The sequence below is a fragment of the Vipera ursinii genome (genome assembly GCF_947247035.1).
Source record: "Vipera ursinii genome assembly, chromosome: 5".
NCBI lineage: Eukaryota > Metazoa > Chordata > Lepidosauria > Squamata > Viperidae > Vipera > Vipera ursinii.
This window is the reverse complement of record NC_139518.1, coordinates 54,466,346-54,486,037: the sequence shown is the minus strand read 5'-3', so window position 1 is coordinate 54,486,037 and position 19,692 is coordinate 54,466,346. Positions and strand designations below refer to the sequence as shown.

The 19,692-nt window shown below is 36.5% G+C and overlaps 1 protein-coding gene across 1 annotated transcript in view; it reads right to left on the bottom strand.

Moving 5' to 3' along the window:
* The window catches only part of ATRNL1 (attractin like 1), a 527,700-nt gene that overhangs the window by 449,259 nt on the left and 58,749 nt on the right, over window positions 1-19,692 (bottom strand). Inside the window, exons 7-11 of the mRNA XM_083363299.1 lie at window positions 16,778-16,815; window positions 16,435-16,618; window positions 15,099-15,253; window positions 4,699-4,783; window positions 1,657-1,865 (exon numbers count right to left, since the gene is read on the bottom strand). Of these exons, the coding sequence (XP_083219425.1) occupies window positions 1,657-1,865; window positions 4,699-4,783; window positions 15,099-15,253; window positions 16,435-16,618; window positions 16,778-16,815 (671 nt within the window). The remainder of the gene's footprint in view (window positions 1-1,656; window positions 1,866-4,698; window positions 4,784-15,098; window positions 15,254-16,434; window positions 16,619-16,777; window positions 16,816-19,692) is intronic.

The following is a 19,692-nucleotide window of genomic DNA, read 5'->3' as shown; positions in this document are numbered from 1 at the left end:
GAGATCATTCCCGGCAGCAGACGGTCCTGCAAATATCCCGGGCCTAAGCCACGTAGGGCTTTAAAGGTAAGTATCAGCACCTTAAATCTCACCCGGAGGACAACCGGTAACCAATGCAGCTCACGCAGGAGGGGTGTAATATGGGAGTATCGGATGGTCTTCAAGGGCAGCCTCCGGGTGGTCTTAAAGGGCAGCCCCATGTAGAGAGCATTGCAGTAATTTATACGGGAGGTAATGAGTGCGTGAGTGACCGTATGTAGGGCATCTCGGTCCAGATAGGGGTGCAACTGAAGCACCAGGCGAACCTGGGTAAATGCCCCCCTGGCCACGACTCCAATATGATTTTCAAAACTGAGTTGTAAATCCAGGAGGATGCCTAAATTGCGTGCCCTATCAACGGGAGGTAACACCTCTCCTCCCATAACCAAAGATGGAACCTCTTGGACAAGTCGAGATGCCACTATATAAAGCCACTCAGTCTTGGCCGGGTTGAGCTGGAGCCTGTTCTTCCCCATCCAAATCCGTACCGCTTCCAGGCAACGGGACATCACATCGAGGGCATCGCTGGGTTGGTTCGGGGTGGAGGTAAAAAGCTGGGTATCATCAGCATATTGATGATACCTCACCCCGAATGATCTCACCCAGCGGCTTCATATAGATATTGAACAGGAGGGGCGAGAGTACCGACTCCTGAGGCACCCCACAACTAAGGGGCCTAGGGGCTGACCTCTGCCCCCCTGCCCACACCGTCTGCGAACGGCCCGAGAGGTAGGAGGAGAACCACCGTAAAACGGTGCCTCCCACTCCCAACCCCTCAAGACGTCGCAGCAAGATACCATGGTCGATGGTATCAAAAGCCGCTGAGAGATCTAATAGGACCAGGACAAAGGAATAACCCCCTATCTTGGGCCCGCCAGAGATCATCCACCAGCGCGACCAATGCCGTCTCCATGCTGTACCCGGGCCTGAAACCCGATTGGTATGGATCCAGATACTCAGTTTCCTCCAGGACCAAAGGGAGCTACCGTGCCACCACGCTCTCAACAACCTTCGCAAGAAAGCGAAGGTTGGAGACAGGATGAAAGTTATTTAAAATAGCTGGATCCAAAGCAGTTTTCTTGAGGAGGGGCCTTACCACCGCCTCTTTCAAGGCGGCAGGGAAGCACCCCTCACTCAAGAAAGCATTAATAACTGCTAGGAGCCAGCCTCGTGTAACCTCCCAAGCCGCATAAACTAGCCAGGAGGGACACAGGTCCAACAAACATGTGGTGGCACTTAATTTCCCCATGATCCTGTCCACTTCATCCGGAGTCACAGAATCAAACTCTTCCCAAATGTTCTCGGCCAAACCCATCGCTTCCCCCTCGTCAGATACTGCCCAGTCAGAGTCCAGACCAGCCCGAATCTGAGCGATTTTATCCACCAGATACTCACTAAATTTCTCGGCCCGTCCCCGCAAGGGGTCCTCTCCCGTCCCTTGATTTAAAAAGTTAAAAAGCCTACACACACACACACACACACACACACACACACACAACTTGTATTTGTACAGACATTTTGTAGTCCAAATGCATTCCTATGGCAGAATCAGCCAAGCAATATATTCATTGCATTCAGTTTAATGTGTATTCTCAAAATTACAGGAAATTTACTTACCTATTTTTCTGGGACATTTTGCCCTAAGAATGTTAGTATCATGTTCAAGTTCCCATGATACACAGTGATTTTTGTTCCATAAGCACCTTAACCCTGGCCCAGCAGCTTTACAAAGATCTTCATCTCTGAATGCTTCACAATTGGGAGGTTTGTATACAAGGATGTCATTCAACAAAATGCTTGAAAAGCCTCCAAATATATACATGGACCTATCAAATAAAATAAAGTAATATTATGTTTCTACAAAACTAGATATCAAAGCCATGAATCTGCCTTGTTTACATCCCTTTAAAAAATATATTTGGCTGCACCTGTATATTTTTACAATTACTTGTCCTAACCAGATATAGGTAGGTTATAGCTAGTAAGTTCATTTTTGTAAGCCCCTTGAACCCATTAAGACCATTTTATGAAACTGGGGAACTAGTTGCCAAACAAATTCTTCTGTTTTTCAGAAGAACACTAAATAAATCAGATGAAAAGACTACAATTAGCTTTATACATCCTTAAAATTTAAACCTGCCAGTTAAAGATGGAAAGAATGGGATTTAAAAAGGTAAGCCTCTTTTTCCAATAACATCCTTATATTACTGAAACCATGACCAGGTAAAAAAAATTCCAAATAATGACACCCCCGAAACCTGTTCACTCTTGACTAAACTCAGAAAGTAGAAAGTATGTGTACACACACCCACCCACACACACACACACACACCTAAAGTATAAACTCTTCGAACACCGGGATGGATAAAAAACAGTCGTTTATTGCTAAAAGATCATAATAAGCAATAAAAAGTAACCGTTTAAAGTATATCTACTTAATCTAAGCTTTCACTGGTCCTCTGCCAGCATCATCAGAGAAAGCATTGAAGGTTTGAAAAACCGTTGGTAAGCCTTTTTGGTTCCGCGCTCTGCTCATTGGCCATGTGATGGACCTTGCTCTAGCCCAGGGGGAGGCAACCTTGGCTCTTTTATGACTCGTGGACTTCAACTCCCAGAATTCCTGAGCCTGGCTCAGGAATTCTGGGAGTTGAAGTCCACAAGTCATAAAAGAGCCAAGGTTGCCTACCCCTGCTCTAGCCAATCGTGACTGCATGGCTTCCCTTGCAATCCGGTCTTACTGTCCCTTATTTTTTAAAAAAATCTTTCTCCTCCCTATCTGTTTTGGTTTGACTACCTTAACTGATCTTGTTTTCTTTTGTTATTCCTCATCCAATGTCATAGCTGTCGGTATTTGTATTTCCTTGTTCTCTGTGTCCGCCTTCTCTACCCTTCTTGCTTGTTATTGGCTATTTTGTGCTATGCCTGGGTTTCCCTCTTGAAATTATATTATTTATTCACACACACACACACACACACACACACACACACACACACAAACATTATCCTGAGCATAGTTTTATCCAAGATAGTCTTCTTTTTCCTTTAGGGCAACATGGTATTTAGCGTATCAATTTAAAATAATTTTAATTTAAAACTTCACAAGATGGCCATTTAAATACAAGAACATGGATATTCATGTAATGATTTTCACCGTACTCAAAATTTTTGCATATTACAACATATACGATGCACAATTGAACAATATTACTTGATCAATATAATATTTGAAAATTTAAGTCAAAACAATTGTTCAAAGCAACTTCTTCATTAATATAAAATCAATTCAATATGATATACAGAATAGAGTAATTCCAATAGTAAAAAAATAAGTTGACCAGAGGAAAACTATATGTGGAGATAAAAATAGGGAGACAAGCTATGATTAACAGCCATTCTCATTTGTCTTCAGATCAGGCAACGGAAAATAAATGGGTCAAAGTCACACAGGGGACTCATGCCTTTATCAGTGCAATAAACTCTACCTGGAGATGCCTTTTAAGATTCCACTCAGAAACTGCAATTGTTTCAGAATTTGGTACCTTAACAGGTTTCAGAGTGCAATTCAAAGCATTGGTTTTAATCATAGCTTAGCATCTTCAGAACCACCTTCTCCAAGAATTCACCTATCTGAAATGCTTACCCATAAGTAAAGTTGTTTTCTGTGATCCACTTTCAAAAAGTGAAAGGGTCTGAGGCCCAAAAATGTGATATTTTTTTTTTAGGTAATGATCTTGGTCCAAAACAGAATTGTTCTTGGGATAGGAGAAATGTGATTTTTGCCTACGATTTATGTAGGACAAATAATCCTCAACTTATTATCACTCATATAGTGACCATTCAAAATTAAGATGGCTCAGAAAGGATGCTTTTATGATCTGTAAAGAACTTCTGAACGTCATAAAATGTCATATACCTCCATGGTCATGTGATAGTGATCTGGGTACTTGACAACCTGTTCACCCTCATTACTGGTTCCCAAGAGTCCCACGATCATGTGACCATCCTTTGCAATTTCCCCGATAGAAAATGGAAAAGCTGGTGGGAGAGGTTGCAAGCTGCTGCCACGTGCCAAAGGATTTTCCTTCCCTTATGTTCCTGGGTGGAAGGGCTGAGAAATCTTTCACTGGGCTGCAGAGCAACAATCTTTGCTTCTCCAGCCCGGTGCAAGAATTGCCTTCTGTGCATGGAGGGGAACTACCTACCCTCCTTTGGCACACAATTCTTTTGTTCTGTCTGCTGAATGACTGCAACTGGGAGAGCTGGATTTAAAATCATTTAGCAAAGTGGCCATGTGGGCATCTCACTTAATAACTGCTCCACTCAATGACTGAGATATCAGTTTGTTATCATAAGTCGAGAACTACCTGTACTAGGATTTTAATCTTAAACTTTAATTTCAGCCTCATTTATACATTCCTTTTTACAGAGCATTTCAATCATTATACTTTCTTTGTAACAAATAAGTGGTCAAATGAGATAATATTTAAATTTTAATAAATTAATAATAGTGAAAGTATTCATATTTTACAAGTTTTAATTTAAATGAAATCGAAAATCGATATTGGTAACTAGACAATAATTCATATTATTCATGAATTCTGCATCTTTAAAAAATTGGTATGTGTGTTTTCTTTTAGCTAATGTTGAGAAATACATTACCCATTGCTGACAATTGCAGAATGACCAAATCTGTTGACATCCCTATGAAGATTTGGTTTTTGAAGAATTTTCCATTCATCACAAGCTAATAAGAGAAGAGAATGTAATTTGCTGTTACTGGACATCAGTATTAGCAGAAAGTGTGATAATTACAAAACAAAACAATGTCTTACATCACAATGAAAATCAGTTCACAAAGAATTTTTTATTAGAATTATTAGAAAATAATAATGTAAAAATACGATAATTTCCTCTTCATAAGCTTTAAGAAAATATAGCTCAGCCTTTTAAAATAACAATTGAATATATTTCTATACAACCTTGAATTATTTTAAATATTACATATTCATTGTATTAAACTCACTGTAGTCTAGTCTATCCTCTAAGGTAGATCAATATTATCATCTTACAGCAGACATATCATCTGCCATAAAATCTATGAAGTCCTTGGGACCTCTGTGAGCTTGGTTGTTTTATTACCCAACTAGGTAACATCATCAGTGCTAGGGTAGGGTTTGTTACATGTTATATATAGTAACTTATCCTGTCAGCGTTGCCAAGGTATTGATTAGGGTATTGTTTTGTACTTGTTTCTCTAGTGTTGATATCCCTGGAGAGATATGGGGTTTTTTTTTGTTTCTTCCTTAGCTTTATTTCTTTTGAATGATCTGTAAATGTGGTTTATCTCCATGTGTCTATTGATGGCTAGTTGTCTGAATTCCAAACTTCCAGGAATATTCTACCATTTTTGGATTAGCTTGTCTAGGATGTTCATAGGTTTCCAGTTGAAACTATGATTGAGTCTGAACATGTTTTGTGAGATTAAGGAGTTTTCATGGTGTCTTCTGACTGCTAGCTGGTCTTAATTGCTCTGTTCTGCCAAATCTTCTGCCTATCTGTCCTTTAAAGAGGCTGTTACAAACCTTACACTGTATGTTATAGATGACTCTATTTTTAGCCTAGGGCTATGGGATCTTCTGGTTTATTTAAGAAGTTTTTCTTGGAGTTCTATTAACGTAGCGGTGGTAAAATTTAGGCAGTATTAGCACTGGCAATTGTAATTTGCAATTATGACCTTGTGTTTAATATAAATATATTTTATAGTTTATGCAATCATATTGCTATCATTTTCTAAGCATATTTTTCTTGAATCAAGGTATAAATATTTAATTCTAAAAAGTATTATTGTTGTTTCAATTGCCATTCAAAAAATGTTCCACATTCTACTGAACTCTATAAAACTATATTAGTAATCTGATCTGAAACCAATTTCTCATTACACCATGCCAGTATGGACTGCATGATTTGTCACTCTGTTATACTGTAACTCCTTTCAGAGCACATTAATTAATAATGTAGCATCTACATTATTATATAATAATGTGCATCTACAGAGACTGGACAGCCATTTGCTTGAAATGGTATAGGGTTTCCTGCCTGAGCAGGGGGTTGGACTAGATGACCTCCAAGGTACCTTCCAACTTCTTCTTCTTCTTCTTCTTCTTCTTCTTCTTCTTCTTCTTCTTCTTCTTCTTCTTCTTCTTCTTCTTCTTCTTCTTCTTCTTCTTCTTTTTCTTCTTCTTCTTATTGTTGTTGTTGTTATTATTATTATTATTATTATTATTATTATTATTATTATTATTATTATTACTTTGAATGTTATACAATATACAGACATTTGAAAAGCATTGCTCTATTCGTCTCTTTAACTATTCCTATTCAGTTTTAATATATTTACTTTTTTAATTTGAGGAATGTGAAAATAGAACTGTTTTCTTCTGGAATGTTTTCTAGATACAACTTTATGCATGCTGACACTGTATTGATACTCTAGTTCAGGCACATCAAAGTTGTGACGTCATGTGACGTCGCATGACGTATTGGGACTTTTTCCCCATTGCCGGCAATGGGGTGGGCGTGGTTTTGGTGTGACGCATCTGGCCCGTGGGCCGGCAGTTTGACATGCCTGCTCTAATTGGTTGCCATTTGCAAGCTGCAATTCATTTCTCCTTTGTCCTATAGGATTTGCATTTGAGATTTTGCCATTGCACAAGCACTTATTAATATCCAAAATAAAATTGTCTTTTTGCAATTGTTTCATCACTATTTTTTTTAGAATTCTGTTCATCATATCATCTACACTACAGAAAATTTAAAAAGTTGCTTCCTGAGATAGAAACTTATTTATGGATTTAGCCTGTCATTCCTTGTTTACCTTAAAATACAATGTGCTTCAAAGTTTGCAAATAATATATCATTTGTCTATAATAGGTCAGAAACCAGAGTATCAGTATGACCAGTTTTCTGTCATATTTCCAGTATCAAAAATCAGTAGTTGAATCTTTCTGGTATTATTGGTATTTAGAACCTTGACACCATCCAGTTTAAACTTACCCTGAACCATTAATATATATCTAAGACCTTCTAATAATTCTATTAGCAGTAATTGGAATTGTACTTTCATATCTTCTATCACCATAAGTAAATGAGACATTTCAAATAAAGCTGTGAAAATCACTTGAAAGAATGATTTGTTCTAAGAATTTCCATGAATGCAATATCAATCCTTATAGCACAGTTCCTGAAGGATTTAGCATTTCTTTGAAGACTTCTGAGATTATTTGCATATTTGGTCAGATTACTTTACATTTTACTGGAACATCCATATTTTCACTTGTAAAGGAATATAAAACAGAACTTTGGAAAAAGGAGGAGGGGGGGGACAAAAACTGAGTCCTGAGAAAGTAGAAAGCATGAGAAACAAACTCATCAATAACCTGATTTGATTTTGACTGGTATAAAATGAGATAGGGAGAAATTCTGACAGGTTTTCAAGATTCTGTCACTGTAGCCAACAATATAAAGTAATACAGGTAGTCCTTGATTTATGACCAGAAGTGAATCCAAAATTTCCACTGCTAAGCAAGACGGTTAAGTAATTTTTGCCCCATTTTACGACCTTTCTTGCCATAGCTATTAAGTTTATCAATGCAATTGTTAAGTTAGTAGCATGGTTATTAAACGAATCTGGGTTCCCCATTGACTTTGCTTGTTAGAGGATTGCAAAAGGTAATCACATGAGTTGGGATACTGCAATTGTCATAAATACATGCCAGTTGCCAACCATCCAAATTTTGATCACACAACCATGGGGATAGCGCAACAGTCATAAGTGTGAAAAACAATCTTAAATCACTTGTTTCAGTATCACTGTAACTTTAAAGAGTCACTAAACAAATGATTGTAAGACAAGGACTAACTGTATACCTGGAATCTCTGGAGCGTCTGTTTTTTGATCTAACTCTTTGAATCAGAGAAGTGTTAGTCCTTCAAAGGTTGTTTCATTCTGTCCTATTGTATATCAGACAAAGTCAAGAATGGGTTGATCAACATTTTCCACTTCTCAGAAACGAATTGCTGTTTCTTCTCCCTTAACAGTTCATTCATTACTTCACCAATTTAATCTCTACATTTCTTTACATCAGGTGTCCCCAACCCCCATTCCATGGCCTATTGGGAACATGTGAGCATGCGAAGCTGCATTTGCACAAGCAGCAAGTGCAAAGCCATCCCCTGCCACTGCCAATCCACAGGGCCAGAAAGGTTGGGGACCGCTGCTTTATATCACTAGAGGTACATCAAGAGGACATAACTACCTTGACATTTCAAAAACAACACTTCATCCACAGCAAAATTGAAAATGTAGTTCTGTCCCTAATGGTTTTCATAGTTCTAATTTACAGCATGCATAGAAATCTATTTGTTTTACATTCTCAGTTTTCGTTCTTACTAATACTTTATCAAACAGAAATAACATGAAAATAGAAGCTGCATTATTAACAGCTCTCCTAAAAATATTAGTGATTACATATAGAAAGTAAACTTCACCAGAAGCATGTATTAATCTTTCAGCTGTTATAGACTGGTTAAAAAATATGACACAGAATCTTCATATGTGCTAAAAACCTGCCAGGACTACTATGATTCTTGATAAGTCACTATTTTGCTGCTAGTGCTTAAGTAGCAATGAGAAATATCAAAACATTTTGGCAAGAAGGTACTTGAAGGAAAAGTCTTTTTAAAAAAATCACAAAAGATGAGTATTACAATAATAAAATAGTGAAAGGATGCCAATCAAAGTGGAACAAGGAAGGATGATGCTAAAAACAAATGTGTGTTTATCATATTTTGTTTACAAGAGTCTTAATAAAATATTATGGACTAGAAAATAAAAAAGACTTAATAATTATGAAGTGGATTATATTTCAGATATTCATCTCTCATGTGAACAAAATGAAGAAATATCTCAGCAGCTTCTCAATTATTTTATAAATTCAGTTCAATTTCTTATAATTCATTTTTCTTAGGCTGCTTACTAGAAGCATTGGACATCTAAATTTATAGTAGTCGGTGGAAGAGAAGCTGCAGCTAAAAGACATCTATGTATTCATTGCAATTTGGTCAAGGGTGGAGCAAGTCAGGGGCTTTGTTCTTTTTCCCCTGGGAAAGTGGGCTTTAGTTCTGAACAAAATCATTATTAAAAGCTAAGTTTAAGATAAGGAATCCTTGCAGCAAGTAGATATAACTCCTTTTTTGCTCGTGTTATTTGTCAAACTGGCAGGTCTTTTCAATACACTATAGAAAGAAAAAGAATCATGTTACAAATAGGCTTTCTTATCTTCTTTAGTCTTCTCAGTAATGGCTAAACATTGAACAAACTTCTGGGCTAAAAGTCATTTTGTTTAGTTTTAAAAACTCCTAAAAATATATTTTTATGAAATATATATTCATTTCAAGTTCAAGTGTAACTATTTCAAAGGAGAATGTATACCACATTCAAGTTTTATTTATTTTTTATTTTATTTTTTTATTTTAATTCCATTTATATCCCGCCCTTCTCCGAAGACTCAGGGCGGCTTACAAGCTTAGCAGTAGCCTTCATTCTATGTATATGCCTGCTTATTAGGGCTTTTGGGCTCCCCCAAGTGGCATTTTACAAAGTCAGCTTATTGCCCCCAACAATCTGGGTCCTCATTTTACCTACCTCGGAAGGATGGAAGGCTGAGTCAACCTTGAGCCTGGTGGGATGCGAACCTGCACTAATTGCAGGCAGCTGGTGTTACTTAAGGAGGCATTAGCCCACTGCTCCACCAAGGCTCTTACTTTGTCCTTAATTTGTCCTTGCTTAGAGTAAACAGTGCAAGCACATAAATTATATCTAAAGACAGACATTTATAATTAAATATCTCATAAAAGAAGCATTTGAGATATCAAAGTGTTAGTATGTTTGGCTCTAGCCTCATTGATCAAAGTGACTTAAGGAATACCCAATTGTTCACCAATACACATAATTCTAAATTATACAGGAATTGTATTAAAATGGAACATCATGAACCTACATTTAGATAGCTGAATTTCACTGGAAATTAAAAAAAAATGTTTTATTGCCAAACAGCGAACCTTATTCAGATAAGGGAAGCATTTAAAGCTTCAAATTACATGATAAAAAAAATAAAATACTAAAATTTGAGATAATAAATGGAATCTTTCTCTTTATTCAAATAAATTGAGAAGAAAAAAATATTCTTTTATAATTGCCTTTCTCAGGAAAACATGAATTTAGACCTGTTTCAAATAACAAGCAACATATTTTAATTGCAGGCGTAACAGAGATTTAAGAATAGGTTGTGTGTTAAGCACTCTTAAAAGAAATGTTTAGTTTTGCTAGCTAAATGAAAAAATTATGATCTTTTGCAATTTTGATCTGCTTTCCTAGTGCTAAAAAATAGTAATTAATGGTCTTTGCAATTACTATTTTACATTTTGGAAAGTATATATCAATACGTTGCTCAAAGGACTGTATTTAATTTCTTCCAATAAAAGCCATGATCATCAGAAATACATACATACACGCTCACTCATGCACACACATATATGTATGTGTATACATATAAATGTGTATACTGTATATAGTTATTAATTCAATATGAAAGAATCAATTATAGCCATGAAAGCTAGCTGGGTGATTTTCGGCCAGTCACTATCTCTCATCTCACCGTCCCCACAGGGTTGTTATGGCGAAAATAGGAGGAGAAAGGTATATTAGATATGTTTGCCACCTTGATTTATTTGTAAAATAATAAAGGCAGGATATAAACAAACAAGCAAGCAAGCTACTCAATAAAAAAGCCATTTGACATTTTCTTTTTTTCCCATTTTCCTTTTGATCTTCATTATTGTTGAGAATAAAGTGCTATAATATTTGTCTCATATTTGTTTTAATTTGATAAATGTGTTTGATATTAATAAAATGAATTCTACTTACAAGTGAAAATGACACTAATTACAAAATAGCACTTTTCCTAGAAAGAGAAAATCATTGTATTGCCATTTCATTTGGTTTAATATAGTTAACTGCATTGTATTAGGTTATATAGAAGATCATCTTCACTCTCATGATCTGCTCATTTCTAACCTCCTTCTTCTCTTCAGTGTGCCTGATGTTGTCAGTTTGATAGTCGCCCAGTTAATTCAGTGATCATTTTCATGCAGACTCTTATGTTGTTTCCATGGGGCAATCAGATTTACTCAGTTTTTACTATTTTCCCCATTGATAGTAAGGGTTGCACATTTGTCCACTCCAAACTCCATTGCAATATATTGGACATACAGATTAGTGTTGAGCATCAATTTTATTAGATTACAGATATACTGCTTCAGATCTTCCATGTAAAGAAGGTTTGATAGCTTGGCAGATGTATTTGATGTTTGATACCTGTGGCTTGACTTGTTCAATATTGTTGTGAGAGGAATCAATGTAATGACATACAATAGTGGTGATGATGAATCTCCTTGAAAGATTCCTCTCTTGATATTAGTATCTCCCAGACCATCAAAATTGACCAGTGAATCTCTCCATTGTGTCATTTATCTGCATATATTTCTACAGACTTCCGCTATTTATAGGCACTTGATTATCTAATCATAACAGGGAGTAGAATGCCTTCTTGTAATCAAGCCAAACTACATTCAAGTTGCTATTCCTTTTCTTGAAGTTTTTCAAAATCATAATGTCAGTTAGTTGACTTTTTTTCCTTTGCTATGTGGGCAGTTTCATTTTTGTTCAGGTGGAAAGAGCTTGTTTTCAACAATAATAGATCATTATTTCTTTGTTTTCTATATTTGTGACTGATAAACAACTTTTCTTCCAATAGCCTCTAGTCCTGCAGCTGCTGGCTTGGATGCCAGATGTCCAAGAACTCCAATGCCTAGCATGTTCCTTGTCGACCTGGGTGACAATCAATCCAATACGGATTTCTGTAAATTACATCTCATATGTTCATGGGAGAGACACTTTTATGGCTCCTTTGATGAGCCCTATCTATTATGGTTGAAATCATGGGAGTAGCTCTCTTCTTCCTCAGAGTACACAAAACCCACAACCACCTCTAGGTACTGCCTCACTAAAAGATGATTATTAGTATTATTTTCCAATGAGTAAAATATTGATAAATTTTGTGTGCATTGTGGGCATTTTTCATCAGATTGTCAAACATGATCTAGTATAAAGGTTAAGAATCATTGCTATGAAAAGATACACTTCAAAAACCTTTCCTAAACCATTTCCTTTAACCTGGAACACACCACTACTAAGCATTAATGCAGCATGTGAAAAATCATCCATAACACTGAAATATTAATATAATATTGAGCCTTGCTGTTCATGTTGTCTCTTACACTGAATATACTGTGGTTCAGTCCTTTAACATTTAGCACATCTAGTAAGCTGTTAAGCTTTTATAAATTCAACAAAGTATCCTCTACTTGAGTGTCTTAAAAAGCTTAACTATGTCCAACTACAGCATTCTATTACTGTTAAGACTTATATATACCAGAAGTACTATTGAAATGAAACAAGTATATACAACTAATTTAGCTACCAGGCTTAGCACTCTATTTTGAATTTGAAAATAGCCCCTAAAAAATCATTCGGGCCATTCCACCTATTAAAACGCTTCACCTATTGATTTCATTTTAAAAGCTCTAGGTTTAAGTGACAAAAAGCCAAGTATACTGAAAGAAGGGTCATCATCACTACAAGTAGTCCTCATTTAGTGAGCACTATTAGGACCGGTAATTGGGTCTTTAAATGAAGCCATCATTAAGTGACTGTGCTTATGATCTTACTTCAATTTTCTTTGCTGCACAGGCCTGTGAAAGCCATAAGTGCAAGGACTGATAACCAAGTTACTTTTTCATCAACATTGTAACAGCAAACAATCACTGCACAAGACTACCTGTAGTGTCAAAAGACAAGATTTACATTCAAAATTTTCTGGATTCAAATCCCTGCATTTCTAGTTTTCTGGGGAAATATTGGATGTGTGATCTCGGTGAACAAATTCCTCCCGCAGTAAGGCCAGTGTTCAAAACCTCTATTGGTCATAAAGAATCTAAGTTATGAAGAAAAAATGTGCATGTCTAACGTTCTTTTAATTATTCCAGTTTTTTTTTTTTTTATTGAAAAGTTTTAAAAAATACAATTTTCCTTTAAAAAACCCCCCTTCCCCCTCCCTCCTCCCCTCCCTACCTCCCCCCTATCTCCCCCCCTCCCCCTCTCCCTCCTCCCTCCCCTGCCTCCCCCCCTCTACTTCCCCTCCTCCCCCCCTCCCCCCCCCCCGACTTCCCAGAGCAAAATACAAGGTATATATCTAAAAAGCAATCATAAACAATCATATACTAACAATTATAAACTCTAAAATCCATCACTCTCTAGCTTATATAAAGTAAACCAATCCTTAACAATACTAAATATATATAAAAAACTAAAATAAAAGAAAACTAGCATCATTCCCATCTATGTTCTTCCACATTTCCCTATTACCTAAACATATTCTCATTTACACATCACAAACACCTATCCCTATTAACCTCTCTAGCCAAAATAGACTATAATAGATAGTTCTTACACAAATTAACCCGCATTAACCCACAAAACTTTCTTCCTCTTCCTCTGTAATAAATTGTCCATTAATTCCAAATTAAAGATTCTGTTACCATACATATCATCCCAAAACTTTTAAAAACACAACTACCACTTGTCTATAAGTATATTGTGGAAGTTCCATAGATTTCTGCTGGTCTTATTTTTTTGTCTTTTTTGAGCGTTTTAAGGCAGCACGCGTCACCCTCTGTTCTCTAATATCATCCAAAAGAGTTGCAGCTTGAACTCCTCCTGTACCCTTCTCGTCTATCAGTCCATCTTCATCCTCTTGATGTTCTCCTTCTCCAGATCCCTCTGCAGCTTCCAAAAGTGTTGATGGGGTTACTTTTAAGACATTGTTGTCTTAAAACTGTATTCCAGTTTTTTTTAATTAAATAGATATTACAGACTCTGCTTTCTTTTGATATATGCTCATATTTAGAAACAGAATATTTCCTTTTCTATGCTTAGGTTCAAGAGATATTGTAAGGTCTTTTAATCTAGGCTTCAGGAATAGCAGATTAAATTCACATGTAATTAATCTTCACACAAATATTAAAATTAGACAGAAATTACATCTGTTTCATTTATATTATAACAGATTAATAATGCATGGGAAATGAGACTGCTAAAATTATAGATAATATGTTAAGTGTTTTAATTATTTAGGAAAAGACATGATGTAGCATTACAATTTAGAACCAAAGCAGACTGTAATTTTTATGTTTAAAAATAACAATCAGTTAATGCAGTCCTAGGCTTACTTTGATGCTGTTCTCAGTGCATACACAAAGTTGATTATAATTTCTATATTACATGACAAGAAAATATAACCATTGAAGAAGATCTATTGAATATATATATATATATATATATATATATATATATATATATATATATATATATATATATATAGAGAGAGAGAGAGAGAGAGAGAGAGAGAGAGAGAGAGAGAGATCTCCTTTTAAATAACGTGGATTTGCTTAGGTTGTTGCCTGGCTGGTGCCATCTTTTGTTCTTTGTTATTATTGTATTATTCTATTGTCCGCTGGGTTTTTAATCTGTGAACGGCACAGAGTGCCTGGGAATTCGGCAATGTAAAAAACTAAATAAATATTTAAATAAATATAAACTCAATCTAGAGCCTTGAACCTTGAATACTGTATAAAGAAATAAAATTTGCTGTCAGAAGCATCTCAATCTTATAGCTACTGATCATACTCAGTATTGAAATGATAAAAATGTGGCTTGTCTTAGAATAAAATATGGTTATAAATATTCATATTTATGAAATGAAGTACTTTTATTGTATACATACTGAATCATAATTTGTTACTTATATGTTATATACTATATTCTATATAGTAGAAATTCAATTTGGAGTCCCAACTTTTCAAACATTTACTCTTATACCTACCAATATCATAGGCCAGGAAATCAGCAGAAAAACATTTAGCACCATTACTTAATGAAGTATCATTATGAGTGTTTCCACCAAAAATTAACATTGCTCCATTCATCAAAACAGCCGAGTGGAGATATCTTGCAAAACCACTTTCTTTTAAAATCGTCCTATTGGGGGGAAAAAAGAAGAAGCGTATAAGGCATCAACAGGAATCAGGGTGATTTGTATAAAGTAAACAATATTTGTTTAGCCACAATGCTAGCAATCACATACATTTAAATGCACAGAAAAATAAATTTGAAGAATTTTATTATGGATAGTTTTGAAATAGGCCAGGAAAGAAAGAAGCTGTAACTATTCATTCTTTTCTTAAATTTTCTTATTATCTTAGGGACTTTTGAAGTTACAAAAATAAAATATAATAAATTTATATTAAAATATAATATAAAATATAAAATATAATTTAGGTGACCTTTTTTGCAAATCCAATATTTTCTCTTTCACAGCAACCTTTACACATCTGAATTCATATGCATCAGTTTGGATGGTGATATTTGATAGTTTTTTTATAACACTCCTGAACGAACATATAGAGGACCTTAAAGCCTGAAAACCACAATGCAGTAGCAGTGGACCTTCTCTGCCTATGCAATTTTCAAATAATGACTATACCAAAATCTCTTAATGATATTGTTACTAATGCCATGTCCTCTAGCTATAACAGTACAAACAAGCCTTTTATAGCTTTCTGATGGTGGTATCATGCAAACCCAGATGAAATACCATTTTAAAATTATAGTAAATCACAGAGAATCCATGTTTTATTTTAATTTGGTTTATACATTATACATGAAGTCTAAGATTTTAATAAAAACTTCTTGCTCACATTGATCAAAGATGATTCCCTGTTCACTCTTTTCTACACTCCTCTGTGTATCTACTACATGTGAACTGATATTTCTTGTACCGTAGAGTGATTTTATTTCTATAAATACATATATGTGACATCTCTGGTTGTCTGAACAGAGGGATAAGAGGATGATGAAAGTTGATGTTTAACAATATTCAAAATATTTAGCAATATCAACTATTATCTCAGAAAAAAACAGGTTGAATGCTAGTGCTAGAATGCTATTGTTTACTTTACTGAGTAAAGACAAAGCAAAAAGTTCATTTCAGTATCAAACTTAAAGCACTCGTATTACCTGAATATTCAATTGGTTAACAAAATGTACGAGAATATATGTATGAGAATATATGTACGTATACTATAAATATACGTACACAAAGACACACACACACACACATATACATAGATATATAAAAAGATTTAGGAACAAAATCTTACCATGTTCTAGTATTAACTTCATATTTGTAAAGATCATCAACCAATCCATATTTATTACTGGGCAATGCTTTGTAGCCTCCATGAACATATACGGACTTTGTTGTATCATCATAGACACTGGTATGGCCATATCCACCTTGTACTATTGCTCCTTTTGTTTCTGGTACAAGCCAAGAATTTGATCCTAAAATATAACAGAACAATAATTAATGGAAATGTAATATAAATTCATTATAATTTACTAATTCCTATATTATAATCAACATTCTTAGAAAGCAAGAAATCCTTTTTATGTGTTATTGATTATAATTCATTTATTTATTTATTTATTTATTTTTGGAACTTATATGCCGCGCTATCTCCCGAAAGGACTCAGGGCAGCTAACAACAATAAAAACAACAATACAAAAGTTAAAAGAAATTAAATAAACAGCTCCAAAATAAATTAACTAAACAATTAAAAATTAAAACATTTTAAAAACCCGTCGTCAATCCAGGTCAGCCTGATGAAAAAGGAAAGTTTTGAGATCGCGGTGAAAGGACCGGAGATCCGGGGCCATCCGGAGCTCAAGGAGGAGTTGGTTCCACAGGGCTAGCGCTCCCACAGAGAAGGCTCTCCCCCTGGGGGTCGCCAGCCGACATTGTCTAGCCGACGGCACCCTGAGGAGGCCCTTTCTGTGTGAGCGCACTGGGCGATGGGGAGTCGTCCCGGCAGCAGACGGTCCTGCAAATATCCTGGGCCTAAGCCATGTAGGGCTTTAAAGGTAAGTACCAGCACCTTAAATCTTACCCGGAAGACAACCGGTAACCAATGCAGCTCACGCAGCAGGGGTGTAATATGGGAGTATCGGGATGCTCCCATCACTACCCGCGCAGCCGCATGCTGCACCAGCTGGAGCCTCCAGGTGGTCTTCAAGGGCAGCCCCATGTAGAGAGCATTGCAATAATCTATCCGAAAGGTAATGAGTGCATGAGTGACCATACGTAGGGCATCTCGGTCCAGATAGGGGCGCAACTGGCACACCAGGTGAACCTGGGCAAATGCTCCCCTGGCCACGACTCCAATATGATCTTCAAAACTGAGTCGTGAGTCCAGGAGGATGCCTAAATTGTGTGCCCTATCTACGGGAGGTAACACTTCTCCCATAACCAAAGATGGAACCTCTTGGACAAGTCGAGATGCGGGTACGTAAAGCCACTCAGTCTTGGCCGGGTTGAGCTAGAGCCTGTTCTTCCCCATCCAAATCCATACTGCTTCCAGGCAACGGGACATCACATCGAGGGCATCGCTGGGTTGGTTCAGGGTGGAGATAAAAAGCTGGGTATCATCAGCATATTGATGATACCTCACCCCGAAACCACGGATGATCTCACCCATGCGGCTTCATATAGATGTTGAACAGGAGGGGCGAGAGTACCGATCCCTGAGGTACCCCACTACTAAGGGGCCTAGGGGTTGACCTCTGCCCTCCTGCCAACACCATCTGCGAACGGCCCGAGAGGTAGGAGAACCACGGTAAAACGGTGCCTCCCACTCCCAACCCCTCAAGACGTCGCAGCAAGATACCATGGTCGATGGTATCAAAAGCCGCTGAGAGGTCTAAAAGGACCAGGACAGAGGAATAACCCCTGTCTCGGACCTGCCAGAGATCATCCACCAGCGCGACCAATGCCATCTCCGTGCTGTACCCGGGCCTGAAACCCCATTGGTATGGATCCAGATACTCAGTTTCCTCCAGGACCAAAGGGAGCTGCCGTGCCACCACGCTCTCAACAACCTTCGCAAGGAAGCGAAGGTTGGAGACAGGACGAAAGTTATTTAAAATAGCTGGATCCAAGGCAGGTTTCTTGAGGAGGGGCCTTACCACCGCCTCTTTCAAGGTGGCAGGGAAGCACCCCTAACTCAAGGAAGCATTGATAACTGCCAGGAGCCAGCCTCGTGTAACCTCCCGAGCCGCATAAACCAGCCAGGAGGGACACGGGTCCAACAAACATTCCCAAAGTAAGCCTAATCTGTTAAAAGTTGATATACAGAAGTATATACAAAAATATCCAAATTATCAACAGAATAGGAACAGTCTTAAAAATACAATATCCAGTGTCCTAAAAATTCAATTGCAAATGCATACCGACATTAATATGATTAATGATATCATATCACCGATATCTAGTATCAATATCTAGTATCAATATTTGAGATATTTTGGCAGTCTCCGTGGGAGTGCAGAGGGAACTAAAGTACTTTCTCTCTCTCTCTCTGTCTCTCTCTCTCTCACACACACACACACACACACACACAATATATATGCATAAGCCACAATGTGATTACTTTGGTTATGGCCTAATCTGCAGTCCAAATCAGCCATGGTAGTTTTTGAAACAAGAGTTAGTACTTACTGTGTTCTATGAAATCAGAAATTTAATCATCTGTTAATATGTTCATTTACTAGATTTCTGTGCTCTTTATAATTAGAAAAATAAACTGATTTTAAAATTTTACTAGCTTCAATTCCATGTAAACAAATCTAGGCAACTTTATTAAGAAATATCAAACACACAATCCATCTTTATTATCACTGTTGTCCTATTTGTTTTGTGCACTAAACAATGATCACTAACATTTTGTGTATGACAAATTAATCAGCAAATTTATTTTTCAGTAAGACTAAAAATCAGGACACTGCTTTTTCAACTAAATGTACACTTCAAAAATGTGTTTACTGTTCTTCAATTGTCAAGCATCTTAGCGTCTCATGTTAAAACAAATAAGGGTTTTTTTTATCTTCTTTGACTATTGTGAAAATTATAGCGTTCATGGACCATCTATGAATCTCAGTTGAAGAACTTTATGGATGTTTTTATTAACTTTTACCATAAAGTGTTTCTGGACTAATCCACAAGGAAATTTATTTTTCTTTGGTTTAGCAACACTACATACACTCTGTAAGAGTCTCAATGTGCGTTTTGGGAAAATACAGAGAATATTATTACTTTTCTTTAGCTAAAGAAACATAGTGTTTTAGAATATTTAGAAATTTTTTAAAACAATATCCACTGCACAGACTTGTTTGAATTAGTAACCATATGGTATCTGTTCTCAATGTCAAGAGCTTCTTTAGATTTTTTTTTTTAAAAAAGGGCCGTATTGGCTCAAAACAAACACTTTTCCCAACATTCCCTTTATGAAAGTACTATAGTTCCCTCTGCACTCCCATGGAGACTTTGCCAAAACATCTCAAAGAAAAAATAAATTAGAGA